Source organism: Phytophthora infestans, genomic scaffold (assembly GCF_000142945.1).
Source record: "Phytophthora infestans T30-4 supercont1.17 genomic scaffold, whole genome shotgun sequence".
NCBI lineage: Eukaryota > Oomycota > Peronosporomycetes > Peronosporales > Peronosporaceae > Phytophthora > Phytophthora infestans.
Window position 1 is genome coordinate 960254 of NW_003303742.1, and position 12653 is coordinate 972906.

A 12653-nucleotide genomic window follows, 5' to 3' on the forward strand; every position below is an offset into this window, starting at 1 on the left:
GAGCTTCGATAAGCCTGACAGATTCAACAATTTGCCGTGCGTTACGGTTCGATCTGGGATTAACGCGCAAGGTCTTGACAAAACGTGCGAAGTAGAGTGTCCCTAGAGACCGACAAGAATATATCAACCGTCTGCTACCGTTTTATAGTGGACCTGATCAACTTGTCTTCGTAGATGAAACGTCAAAAGACGGCCGGTAAGTAACTTCGTTTTATCAGTTTATTTTGTTTTACTTATGCTACAAGCGGTTATTAACCTATTGTTTTGTCAAACAGATCTGTATTGAGGAAGTATGGGTGGTCCGCCAGGAATACTCCTGCTCATGCTGTACTACCGTTTAGCCGAGGGAATCGAGTTTCGTTGCTAGCAGCGGTCGATGTCAACGGATTCTTTGGTTGGGGGATTACTGAAGGTACTTTTACGAGAGCGATATTTCATGAGATTTTCAAGACCAAAATTGCGCCTTACCTGAATCGATGGCCACTACCGAGGTCAATCGTCATCATGGATAATGCAAAAATCCACATGTACGAGGAACTCCAGGTGTAAAGATTTAAACCTACAGAATCTTTTTGTCGTGTGCAGTTGTAGAGCGCAACTTTCATCACCGCAACTGGGTCAGCTTGGAATGCCATATTTGCATTTCGTTGGATCCACCTCTTAAGAAGTGAGAAGGTGACTTCAATTGGGTTTAAGTCTGGGGAATATGGAGGAAGGAACATCAGTATAGCTTCCGTTTCATGGATTGTGGTTATCATTCACAAAAACTTGAAATACAGGTCAACTAGATGTATTTAATGTGATCTTTCCATTTCATTCGGCTCCATGTGGTCTATATCGACAATATTTTGCGCTGGGTCAGGCGTGTCAACCTCTATTGGTCCTCAAAAAGGAGGGCACAAACTATATGGCGGTAGACCAAGGGCATCGCGGAGGTCCGCTATGTTGACTTTTAGTGGAACTGGAACGCCGTGGATTTGAACGCGAATGATGCGATAAGCTGCATCGTGCTGTAGCTGTGTCGATGCGATCTCTTCATTCATTGATCGTTCTTGCTCATCAATATGTAGAAGCTGTCGGAACGTCGTATTCTGGGGAATTTTAATATCACTGCCCTCGGGAAGTCTAGCCTGCGCAACGGCCATATAGTTTTGTGTAGCAGGTCCACCAGTAATACCACCTGACCATCCGTCCTTTAGCTGCTTAAACGGCTCCTAGATCACCTGTGTGGCCATGACCACAGCACCACGTTCAGGTGCTTCAGCGGCGCCTTGGCCACTAGCTCTACTCTTCACGCAATCTCCAATTCTTTGTTGCACGTTGAGCCGCTCCTTATTCATCTCCGGCGTGGTCATGTCCGCGCCCACCTCTTTTGGCAACTCTGTGGCCACCAGCGCGGCCTTTCCGCAGCTACTGGAGCGGCTCCTTGGTCACCAGCTCTCCTTCTTCAGCTTGAGCAGCTCTAGGTTTACAGCAGACACGACTTTGGCCTGCAATCGCCGCCTTCCACAGGATGAGAAGCTTCCCATAGCACGTTCGTGGTCACGCACACCTCCTTCTGCACTCGACAAGCTTCAGATTCCCCACAGGCGCGACCTTCTACAGCTCGAACAGCTTCTTGTTTATCACAAACGCGGCCGGCGCCGTTCCCAACTCCTTCTCCAGCTTGAGCGGCTTCTGGCTCACCGCATGCGCGACCTTGACCACGCGCACCTTCTTTTGTAGCTTGAGCGGCCTTCGCGTGGGGTCTAGACTCGGAACTGACGATTTACACTAATCAGCAAAGATTTAAATGGCGAACAGAGTGATTTTACAAATCAAAAACCGGAGTACCTCAAGTCCGAATTTGAGTAAAATCGGACGGCAAATTACATGAAAAGCACAAAAAAGCATCAGGCGACTGATGTATCCAACATTAAACCATGTGGGCCACGCGATTTGTGTTGAGCTGCGAGGGATACATAAGTGATCAACCTACGATCGCGCCACCATGAAGAAGACGCGCATGTCCATCGATGACATCCACGCGATGGTTGGCAGCATCCGCGCCAACGTGGTGAATATGCGTGTGACCAATATTTACGACGTGCAGGGACAGGGAGATAGCGGTGCAGCCAAGACATATATCCTCAAGCTTCACCAACCGCCGTTCCCCAAGGTATTTCTACTACTCGAGTCTGGCGTGCGCTTTCACACCAGCAAATACGCACGTGATGCCAAGGCTGGTAATGCTCTGCCCAGCCAATTTACGATGAAGTTGCGGAAGCATCTGCGTGGCAAGAGGCTGTCGGCACTCACGCAGCTGGAAGGGGATCGCGTCGTGGACTTTACGTTTGGCCAGGATGCACTCAAATGCCACCTCATTCTGGAGCTGTACGCGTCTGGCAACATCATCCTCACAGACGGAGACTACCGCATCTTGTCGCTGCTGCGCACACATCGCTTCGACGAGAACGTCAAGATGGCGGTCAAGCAGGAGTATCCCGTGCAGCTTCTAGGTGATCAGGAGAAGCAGCGCGGTATCCAGACCACGGAACAGCTCACCGAGTTCGTTAACAGGTGGTTTGAGCAACAAGAGGCCAAGGCGGCGATCGCGCTGCCGGGCAAGACGCAGAAGAAGAAAAAGGCGCAGACCATCAAGCAGCTACTGTTGGTCAAGGAGTCAACGTTCGGTGGATTAGGTCCCGTTATTATCGAGCACTGTCTGGTGCGCGCGGCTATCTCGCCTACGCTGAAGATCAAGAACGCTGCGGAGTTTACAACTCTCGGAGAGGACAAATTAGCTGCCTTATTGGCTGAAATCCAGGAAGGCTGGAAGCTGTTGGAGAGACTGCAGGACGAACAGACATCGGTCAATGGCCCTGTACCTCTTCAAAGTGATGATACTGCTGACACAGGAGACAGCGACGAGGAAGATGCTGCACCTGTTGCTAAAGACCCGTCTACGACTTCGCAGAAGTGCGGATTCATCATCTTAAAGGACGTAGCGGGTGAAAATGCCCCAGAGCAGTTCGAGGAGTTCACGCCCTATCTGTATGCGCAGCACCTGCAAGCATACAAGAAGGTGAAGAGCTTTGATACGTTTGATGAGGCAGTGGATGAGTATTTCTCGCGCTTTGAGGCGGAGACTGCCGAGGTGGCGAAGCAGAGCGCTCAGCTTGCAGCGGAGAACAAACTCGCGAAGCTCAAGAAGAATCAGCAGCAGCAACTCGCTCAGCTGCGTGAGGTTCAGGAGCAGAGCTTCCAGGATGCGCAGCTCATTGAAGCCAACCAACAAGATGTGGAGAATGTCCTGCTCGTTATTCGAAGCGCACTGGCTAGCGGTATGGATTGGCGTGGTCTGGAGGAACTTGTACGCTACGAACAGAAGAACGGCAACCCCGTGGCCAGCCTCATTCACCAACTTGACCTGGAACACAATCGTGTAGCTATTTTACTCTGCGATAGCGATGAGGACGACTACGAGGACGGCGGTGATGGCACAGGTGAGGAAGACAAGAAGGCTCATGTCATCTGGATCGACTTGTCGCTTTCGGCTCTGGCCAATGCTCGAGAAATCTACACCAAGAAAAAGAAAGCCGGTGCGAAGGTGAAGAAAGCCACCGAAGCGACCGACAAGGCCATCGCACTGGCTGAAAAGAATACTAAAAAGACCCTCGAGAAGCAGCAGACCAAGCGCAATGTCATCTACCAGCGACGCAAAACACTCTGGTTCGAGAAGTTCCACTGGTTCCTCACCAACGAGAAATACCTGGTCGTCGCAGGCAAAGACGCTCATCAGAACGAGCTGCTAGTGAAGAGATATCTGCGCAAGGGTGACGTTTATGTCCACGCCGATCTCCATGGTGCTGCGACGTGTATTGTGCGCAACCATGCGACGGTGAAGGACAAAAAGACTCAGGAGCTCCCGTCGATTCCTGTGGCTACGCTTGAGCAGGCAGGATGCATGAGTGTGTGTCGAAGCAATGCTTGGACTAGCCAGGTGATTGCTGGTGCCTACTGGGTGCATGCAGACCAGGTCTCGAAGACAGCCCCCGCTGGCGAGTACCTTACGACGGGTAGCTTTATGATTCGTGGCAAGAAGAACTACATCCAGCCTTCAAGACTCGAGATGGGGTTGGCGATTCTTTTTCGAATAGACGATAGCTGTATCGGCAACCACGCTCGACAAGGCGAAGGAAGAGATCTCCGTGTAGCTGAAGGTCCTGAGGATGATGCTGGCGAGGAAAGTGTGGCCCGTGTTGAAGAAATGCAGCCGGAGGTGCAGACAGTTGAGACGGTTGAGACTGTAGCAGATGAGAGCACGTCGAAGCACTCTAAAGCTGCGAGTGTAGCGCAAGACGACGAAAACGACGCTGAAGAGGAAGACGCTGCTGATGCTTCTACGGAGCGTGGAGGTAAGAAGCGCCTGTCAGTGAAGGAGCGTCGTGACCTGAAGAAGGGCAAGACGCCCGAGTTGATAGGTGAGCAGCCTCCAGCTCAGCAACAGCGCAAGGGAAAAGATAAGGCTTCTGTCCTGACGGCACAGAAGAAGAGTGTTCGTGGTAAGAAGGGCAAGATGAAGAAGATGAAGAAGAAATACGCTGATCAGGACGACGAGGACCGTCGACTACGCATGGAAGCTCTGGGCCACGTCGTTGAAGAAGAACAGGAGGACGAAGAGCCGACGAAAGAGAACGACCCGGCCGAGCAATCAGGAGACGAGGACGGAGAATACGTCGCCGGTGGTAACGCTCAGACAGAAGTGAGTGAGGAATACATTCGCCAGCAACGTGAGAAGAAGGAGAAATACCTCGATGAACAAGAGGACGAGGCTGAAGGCGTCGATTTCTTCGATGCCTTCACAGGCGAGCCGCTTCCCAATGATATTGTGCTGTTCGCAATGCCCATGTGCGCTCCGTACGCATCGCTGACCAAGTTCAAGTACAAGGTGAAGCTGACGCCGGGTAGCCAGAAGAAGGGCAAGGCGGCGAAGCAGGCGATGGAGCACTTTTTCGCCTCCAACCTCAAGGACGAGAAGGATTCTAGCAAGGTGAGCGGCTCTCACGGGAACGGCGACGCGGACGAGGAGGCTCAGCCAGACGTGAACCCGGTCGTGGTGCAGCGCGAGCTCATGCGCTGCATCCTGGACAACGAGCTGGTGAACTGTATGGTCGGCCCTGTCAAGATCTCAGCGCCAGGTCTGCACGGCCCCAACGCAGGCGGCAAGAAAGGGGGCAAGCGTCCGTCCGGCAAGCCCAAGAAGGGCAAGAAGTAGATTGGCTTCAAGTTGAAGTGGAAGACGTAACTTTTTGAGATAATATTAGTTTCAGCCAATTACAAACGGTTTCCATTTTTGTTGTTACATTTAAGGCTCTCCCTACGCTCACCAATATTTTGTGCATAGAGCAGACGAGAGTGCCTTAAAACGCTACCGGTTCTTGTGTGGTATTTAGAGAAGTTTCTCTACTATTATGTAGCTACACAAATGACTTGCAGCACACTCCTCAAACCCACTAAGTGTTAAGCCCAAGATGAATTTGAAGATCCTTCTCACTCATAGACTAAAGATGGTTTATTTATGCTAAGTATCGACGTTGGTCACTACGCTATCCAATACGTACGAGAAATGCTTGTACCTCTCATATGCTAGTTGCTTCGGATCCAGTTTATCATCGTGGGCAAGTGGAATGCTTGCATCGGGAGGTGTGCTTTGCACCAGTGACAAATACTGCTCGAACCATTGCACGACCAATACACCACAGCTGTGTCCATCACATTGGCGCCATCCAGTAAATGTTTTAGCTTGCACCTCCATGTGAGAGCTCATAAATTTCATGAAAACGCCACTTATAACCTCTTGCACTGCATCCAAAATCGATTTTTTGTGGAACGGATCATACTTCCACTCAATTTTGCGCTCCATGTCAAAAATGATGCCGCACCAGTGAGGAAATTCAATGTCAACGTACGTTGGACAGCAAACGATGCGATTTGAGTGCATCTCCGTGAAAATATGACCCTTTGTGTCGATGTATTGATTCCTTCGCTCCACATCTGACAGCTGCAAATATAGTGGGTCAACAACCGTAACATATTTCGGATTTTGCCAGGTTTGTGGCTCTGCCTCTTTGACAACGCGTAGCGAAGCCAGAAATACACACGAATCACTCAGCCATTGGTCACCTCCATATCCTGCTAAATCCAAGAACGAAATATTGTGGCCATTTGCACTAAAAACACTGTCGACGTTCATGAAAGGTATCATGTGCAGGATGCGTTGACGCTCCACTTCTTTGTGGTCGTCATCAATAACAACTTTCTCCACAAACTTAACCAGCTTCCGGGCCTTGGTCAGCTTCTTTGATAATTCGTGCCACGTTCGCATTCGCTCTATATCCACCAGACTAAACGTCCCAACGCCAAGAATTGAAATCACTATATCACTTGATGCCAGTTTTGTGTCATTGATTAGCTCTTCGCGGATCTTCACGTTTGTAGCCGAGTCTATGCTTTTCATCACCAAAGTTTCTATCAAGATATTGGTTAATGAGTTTGCATGTTGGTAAGTATTGGTGAAGATGACACCAATATCACCAAAATATTGAAAATAACACATTTACATACCTGGAAGCACGAATCGGATATTGCTCTCTACAGAACGGGAGTGATTACCCTTGATCACTAATGCTTTGGGACGTTTGAAAACCGCACCATCGAACATGCGGCGGATACCGTCGAGAGCATCTCCAACAACCGCTATTGAAAGCTGTTGTGTCTTCACAACCTCGTCCAAAACTTCCAACGTAACATCACCCACAGTGGCGACCGTGTCCACATACGCTAAAGTATCCGTAATCTCCTTGCTCCTCTTTGTCTTCTTAAAGCTTTCCTTTTGCTTTGGTCTTCCAGATGGACGACTAGCTGTATTAAGCTTTACTATGCTTTTGACATCATCATCCAATATTTTGTGGGGAAACTTTTCTTCAGCTGTCTCGTCCAATTCAAGTTTTCGCTTCGCTGAAAGTGAAGACAGCTTCTTCGACGCCCGTTTTTGTCTCTCGGATGTTTTGTTCTTCTTCGTCCAGCGGAACTTGAAGAGGTTTTTCGAGGCCCACCTTAAACTCCTGTCCAGAAGTCGAGATGCATGGTGGATTGGTACTGTTCTCACCCAGTGCGTCCAAATGTGTGGTAAAATCACCAATATTGGTGGTAATACCACCAATATTGGCACTATCGTCATCGGCTTCTCCTATATCACCTGAGCTGAGCGTGCCTGAACCGTTCCTTTCTGCATCCAACATTAGCGGAACTTTGTCATCACGAACCATGTTATCTAAGGCCTTTAAATAGCGGTACCAACTCGTAAATCCTCGCTTTCCTTTATCAGTGACACCCTGATGCACTCATCCATGGGCATGTGGCGATGAAGAATACCTTTCGCAGCCCCCCAACTTGCTTCCAATCGGTTGTTTGTGCTGTTGTCCAAGTGAGGGATGCATCCGCGCAGGAACGTACACCACAATGGCTTACAGCTTAACCAATTGGCTTTTAGATACTCCAAAAATTGTTGCTTACTCTTACAAAGAGCTTGAAGGGCTCGCATATAGCGATCGAATTCTCGTTCATCACCAGTCCGCACCATCATCGTAATCAAGTTCTTGGCATGTATCTTCTCAAATGCCGTAAACGCGTAGAATTTTTTGCTGATTTCGCGTTTGAGATAGTCAATGACGTGGAAATGACAAAGAATCACTGTAGCCTCAGGTAGTTCTTCTGCTAGTACGCCAAGTTCAGTGAAATCCTTATCAATTATCACCACCTTGATATTGGCCCACGCTGGATTGTTCTGTTTAAATGCCTTGAACGCACTCTTCATGTTAGGCTTTGTCTCTCCGTCAATCAAGGCATGCTGAACAAACGCCCCGCTGCCAAATTTATCTGTCACCATGAAACTAAACAACCGATACCTACATCAAATTCATTGTTAGTAATTGATGAATATGAAACCAATTCCTACCTAATTGGTGACATCACCTAACGTGTTGGTAATTATGTCACCAATTTATAAACTGGTGCTCACATCGTACCTGTTAATGTTTGTGCCGTGTGTGGCATCTATACAAAGTGCTTCTGGGAATTTGCGAGCCATCCTTTTCATATGTGCTGTCTGGAAGGTTATACAGCTCGTCAATTCGGAACCTGGATCGCGATAGATATTGACAAACGTTCCTGGACCTTCACTGAAATCTTGCAACAAATGTGAAACGCGGACATTGTCATCCGGCGAAATGTATATTTCGCGTCGCATCTGAGCAATCATGTTTTCGACGTCCTTTGGCTGGATCGGTTTTCCGGATGCTTCTTTTAAATATCGCAGAATCTTTTTGCGGTTGGACCCACCTAGAAGACATCATGTTAGCAAATGACCAGCTATTTATTGTACCACTGTTGATCTTACCTTGTCACATTGTTTTAACAACAATCTTGGTGTCAGGCGAGTCCACCTTGCGAGTCTCAGCGTACGTGAAATACTCTTCAGGACCAACGCTATGGTTGTGGACCGACGTGTGCTTTGAAACACATACCGTGTACACTCCGCCTTCGTCTTGTTTCAGGAGCGCGTTCAGTCTCGCCTTACAACCAATCCCTCGAACAGTGTGGTTTGTTCTTATGCCTTTTCCACGGGGGTTAAACTGCCAACCGTGAGTGCAGATAAAGGTCTTCGAGTAGAACACCAATTTCTCGTCGTACAGGACAGGCTGTGTACCTGTCAAAGCACAACGTTTACTTCGCTCACGATTCCGATCACGTACAGAGTTACTTGTTCGCAACTTGTAAATCTGATGAGTGTCCTTCTGGTACCTACGCGTCAACACATTTATTAGATACATCACATCAAACGCACCCGCCAAATGTCATTGTACCGTTCAAAAGCCGCCTCAAGGTCAGGCCACGATGCAAATACACCGCTGAATGGAGGGAAAGTAAGTTGAATTGTTTTCCGCGTTGTATGCCCCGTATTATCTCGGCTTTCATCGCCTGAAGCTCTCGGAAGTGCCTCCATCTTGGAGATTAGCCTTTCCACTGGTGGGGCGCGATATTCGGCTTGCTGACATGACGCTACGACGAGCGGCGCCGATAGGAAGTACCGGGGAAGAACTGGGAAGAGCTGGGGGGAGCGGGAGGCGGGAGCGAAAGACGGTCTAATGAACGGCGATAGAGACTCGCAAATTTTGAAAAACAAAGTTAGAAATTTTGGATACCGGTATTGACCGGTACTCCAAATGTTTGTTTTATGTCAAAAAATATTGGTGAGCCTAGACACTTCCTACATTTAATCAGCTTTCGGATCGTCCACCAAGGGTGAAGACGATGGAGGAGGTGGAGCTACGCGCGTTCCAGCGCGAGGTGCTGGAGCTTGCGCGCGAGAAGAACGTGGTGATGGTGGGTGACACGGGTATCGGCAAGACGTTCCTGGCCATCGCGCTGCTATCCGAGCAGGACTATTCGGGAGACAAGCGCGCCTTCTTCATGGCCCCCACGCGCCAATTGGTGGTGCAAATCACGGCAAAGATCCGCCAGACCAGCACTCTGCGCGTCAATTCGTACTGCGGACGGACCGCTGACCTATGGGACGCTACACAATGGGAACGTGAGCTGCAGCTCACGCGCGTCTTCGTGTGCACGCCCGAGATCGTGCGCAACGTGCTGCTCAAGGGCTACGTGTCGCTTAGTCGCATGAATTTGCTGGTATTCGACGAATGTCACCACGTGACTAAGCGCCACCCGTACGCGCAGGTTATTAAGATGTTCAACCAGGAGAATTCAGCCTGCATGCCCCGCATCTTTGGCACCACCGCTTGCCCCACACGCCACTGCGCTGAGAAGCTCCACGCTGAGATGAAGAAAGTGGAGCTGGACAAGAGCCAGATCGCCGAGTTCGCAGCAGCAGCGCCGATGATCTACGAGACGTACTCGGTCCAGAAACCGTGGGCTGTGAAGGGGGAGGAAGCGCAAGAAGACCCAACAAATGGAGCGTGGATCTACGAGAATATCGAGAAGGAGTTGGCGGAAGTCAAGGCCTTGGCGGTGTTCGAGAAACTCGTCAAGAAGGGGAAGAGTCATGCAGCCACAGACCCGTCCAAGCTGGAAAAGGCCACGAAGAAGTTCATGCAAAACAGTATCACGGTGTACAAGAACCTGGGCCCATGGTGCTACTATCGCTTCGTGGAGCTGGAGATCCATCGTCTCGCCATTGCAGCATCGTTGTTGATTACGGTACCCGGCAGTATGTTTGGACTGGATAGAGACGCCGTCAAGACCATGCTACTGCTGGCTGGGAAGCGAACTAGCTGCGAGTTTGCGTGTACTGCCAAAGTAGAGAAGGTGGAGGAGATCTTACGTGCACAGCTGTTCGATGAGGATGGCAAGGTCGAAGAAGTCGCTGGAGCTGAATTGGACAATTCGGACGTGTCAGACAGCGACAGTGAAGCTACGGAAGAGCAGGTTGTCAGTGCATCCACTCGTGCAGAAGGCGAAGGAGAACAGAACCGAGACAGCAATGGAAGTCGTCTGGGTCTGCAAGGAATCGTCTTCGTGGACACACGAACGGAGTGTCGTGTGTTGTCGGACTTTTTCAACGAAAAGTTTGCAGTATCGACCAAAGACGCCGAGGAACCTGATGAGGAGGAAACAAACGGCAAAAATATGGAAGAAGACCCTGTGGACGAACCGTTTGCGAGCATCCTGGGAAGAGCATCACGTAGCGACACGGCAGCCTTTCAACTGGACAAGATGGAGACCACACTGAAGAAGTTTGAGTCTGGATCAATTCGTGTGTTGGTGTCCACGGCCGTGTCGGTGGAAGGAGTTGACTTTCCCCAATGCGGACTAATTATTGTGATGGATCGCGTCGGGACTGCGCGCAAATTGATGCAGTTAAAGGGACGAGCACGTCACGAGGATGGCGTCGTGTACTACTTGGCTGAAGAAGGAGACTTGGGTCACGAGGTGTACTACAAACAGTTGACTCGTGAAGTGGAGGTGATTGACCAGCTCGAGTTCTCGCGAGAGAAAGTTGAGACGATCCAGCAACAACCGCGCTCGATTGCAGCCGAGATGATGGGGGCTGGTGTCCACAAGATCGAGATCGAATCCACGGGTGCTGTGCTGGATTTGGACAGTAGTATCACCTGTATTAACCAGTTCTGTCAGTCGCTACCCACGCGGTTGTTCACGGTGGATGCGAAGCGGCTGTACACTATTACGGAGGCTCGTTATGGTGGCAAGAGCATGTTCACAGCTGAGCTAAATCTGCCGATGGAGCTGGAGCTGGAGACGTTCCGTAGCGATCCCATGCCTTCGAAGGCCAGTGCCCGAGCATCGGCAGCATTTAGTGCGTGTCAAAAGCTCTTGGAGCAGCAGTTGATCGACGACTCGCTGAATTCCATCTACCGCACCTGCAAGGTCAAGTCGTCGTCGAATGTGCGCGATCTCAGCTACTTCCTCAACCGCCTGCACACGTAGCGGCTTTGTGCTCTACCTGGAGAGTGAAGACTGCGTTTTGTTACGTGCAATTATCGTATTAAAACGAGTCTAGTCAGAGGCATCAAGAAAGGACTAGGACAACCTGATAATGAAATGGCTCAAGTGGTTTAAAGTGTCCCGCCTTAGATCATGAACGCGATGTCTGGGTTCTTTCGGCCGTCTCCGAAGTAGACACTGCCATGGTGCGCTGTTTCGGGTCGATGGAAGCAGAATGCTCCCGGGTACACGTAGTTGCGTAGTGTCGTGTATGCGCCAGTGTTGTCCTTGGAGATGACCCACACGCCGTCCAGGTCTTGGATGAGCGGGTCGAGGAAGTCTCCAGCACGCACCAATCCTTCCGCATTCTCGATGATCTGAGCACGTTCAGGTAGGTCTGGATGGCGGAAGTGGAAGAAATTGTAGAGCTGTAGAGACTGATCCCATGTTAGCCCATGGAAGGATGGGTTGGCTATGACCTGGTGCATCGGAGAGACGACGTAGGCTCCCAACGGCACTACCGATGTGGCGTGGTCGATCTCCTCCACAATGTACGCGAGTCGGTCCAGCTCGCAGAATGGAGCGTCGCCCTCTTCCTGGCTCTGTGGATCTCCAGAGTCACTAAGCAAGAACGCTGGATCTCCTTTCAACCGCGACGTCAGAGCCGCTGCCATTGTGCTCTTTTTCTTGTTCAACTGTGGGAACTGCTGGAGCTCCGGTGACGAGTTGGTACTGCGGACACATAACAGTAGATTCAGCACATTAAACTGCATCAGTCAGTATAGTCGGTGGCGTACCAAAAGTAAAATTTCTTCTTGGGGTAGTCTTTACCGGACATGACGGCGACACAGATGAGGTAGTCCTGCGTCTCGCCCGAAATGCGTCCCCAGAAGCGCAGCGACTGGAACGTCTCGGTGGCGCTACGCTTAAGCATGCCCAGCTCCAAGTTCGACCGCTCCTGTGGCGTCAGCGTCTGCCCAATGCAGCGACTCACGACGTCGAGCTGGTCCAGCTCCATGTGAATGGTGTAATGATCTTCAACTTTATCTCTTTCGCGTCGCTTCAAGATCGCAATTCATTGAATTGAAGAAAGTGGTGTGACGACACATCAACCTGCACATCCCGTTGCAACAGACTGACTCATTTCA

General features: G+C 50.2%; 4 protein-coding genes across 4 annotated transcripts; 3 read left to right on the plus strand and 1 right to left on the minus strand.

Moving 5' to 3' along the window:
• Window positions 1-1233: 1233 nt before the first annotated feature.
• Window positions 1234-1725, plus strand: PITG_22903 (uncharacterized protein; the record flags this gene model as incomplete). Its single annotated transcript, XM_002902448.1, has 1 exon — window positions 1234-1725. One exon carries the CDS (start codon window positions 1234-1236, stop codon window positions 1723-1725), a length of 492 nt encoding a protein of 163 aa, XP_002902494.1.
• A 265-nt stretch (window positions 1726-1990) lies between these two features.
• On the plus strand, window positions 1991-5257 carry PITG_09950 (uncharacterized protein; the record flags this gene model as incomplete). Its single annotated transcript, XM_002902449.1, has 2 exons — window positions 1991-4229; window positions 4341-5257. 2 exons carry the CDS (start codon window positions 1991-1993, stop codon window positions 5255-5257), a joined length of 3156 nt encoding a protein of 1051 aa, XP_002902495.1.
• A 4097-nt stretch (window positions 5258-9354) lies between these two features.
• On the plus strand, window positions 9355-11508 carry PITG_09951 (dicer-like, putative; the record flags this gene model as incomplete). Its single annotated transcript, XM_002902450.1, has 1 exon — window positions 9355-11508. One exon carries the CDS (start codon window positions 9355-9357, stop codon window positions 11506-11508), a length of 2154 nt encoding a protein of 717 aa, XP_002902496.1.
• A 143-nt stretch (window positions 11509-11651) lies between these two features.
• Window positions 11652-12523, minus strand: PITG_09952 (radial spoke protein; the record flags this gene model as incomplete). Its single annotated transcript, XM_002902451.1, has 2 exons — window positions 11652-12237; window positions 12303-12523. 2 exons carry the CDS (start codon window positions 12521-12523, stop codon window positions 11652-11654), a joined length of 807 nt encoding a protein of 268 aa, XP_002902497.1.
• Window positions 12524-12653: the final 130 nt, after the last annotated feature.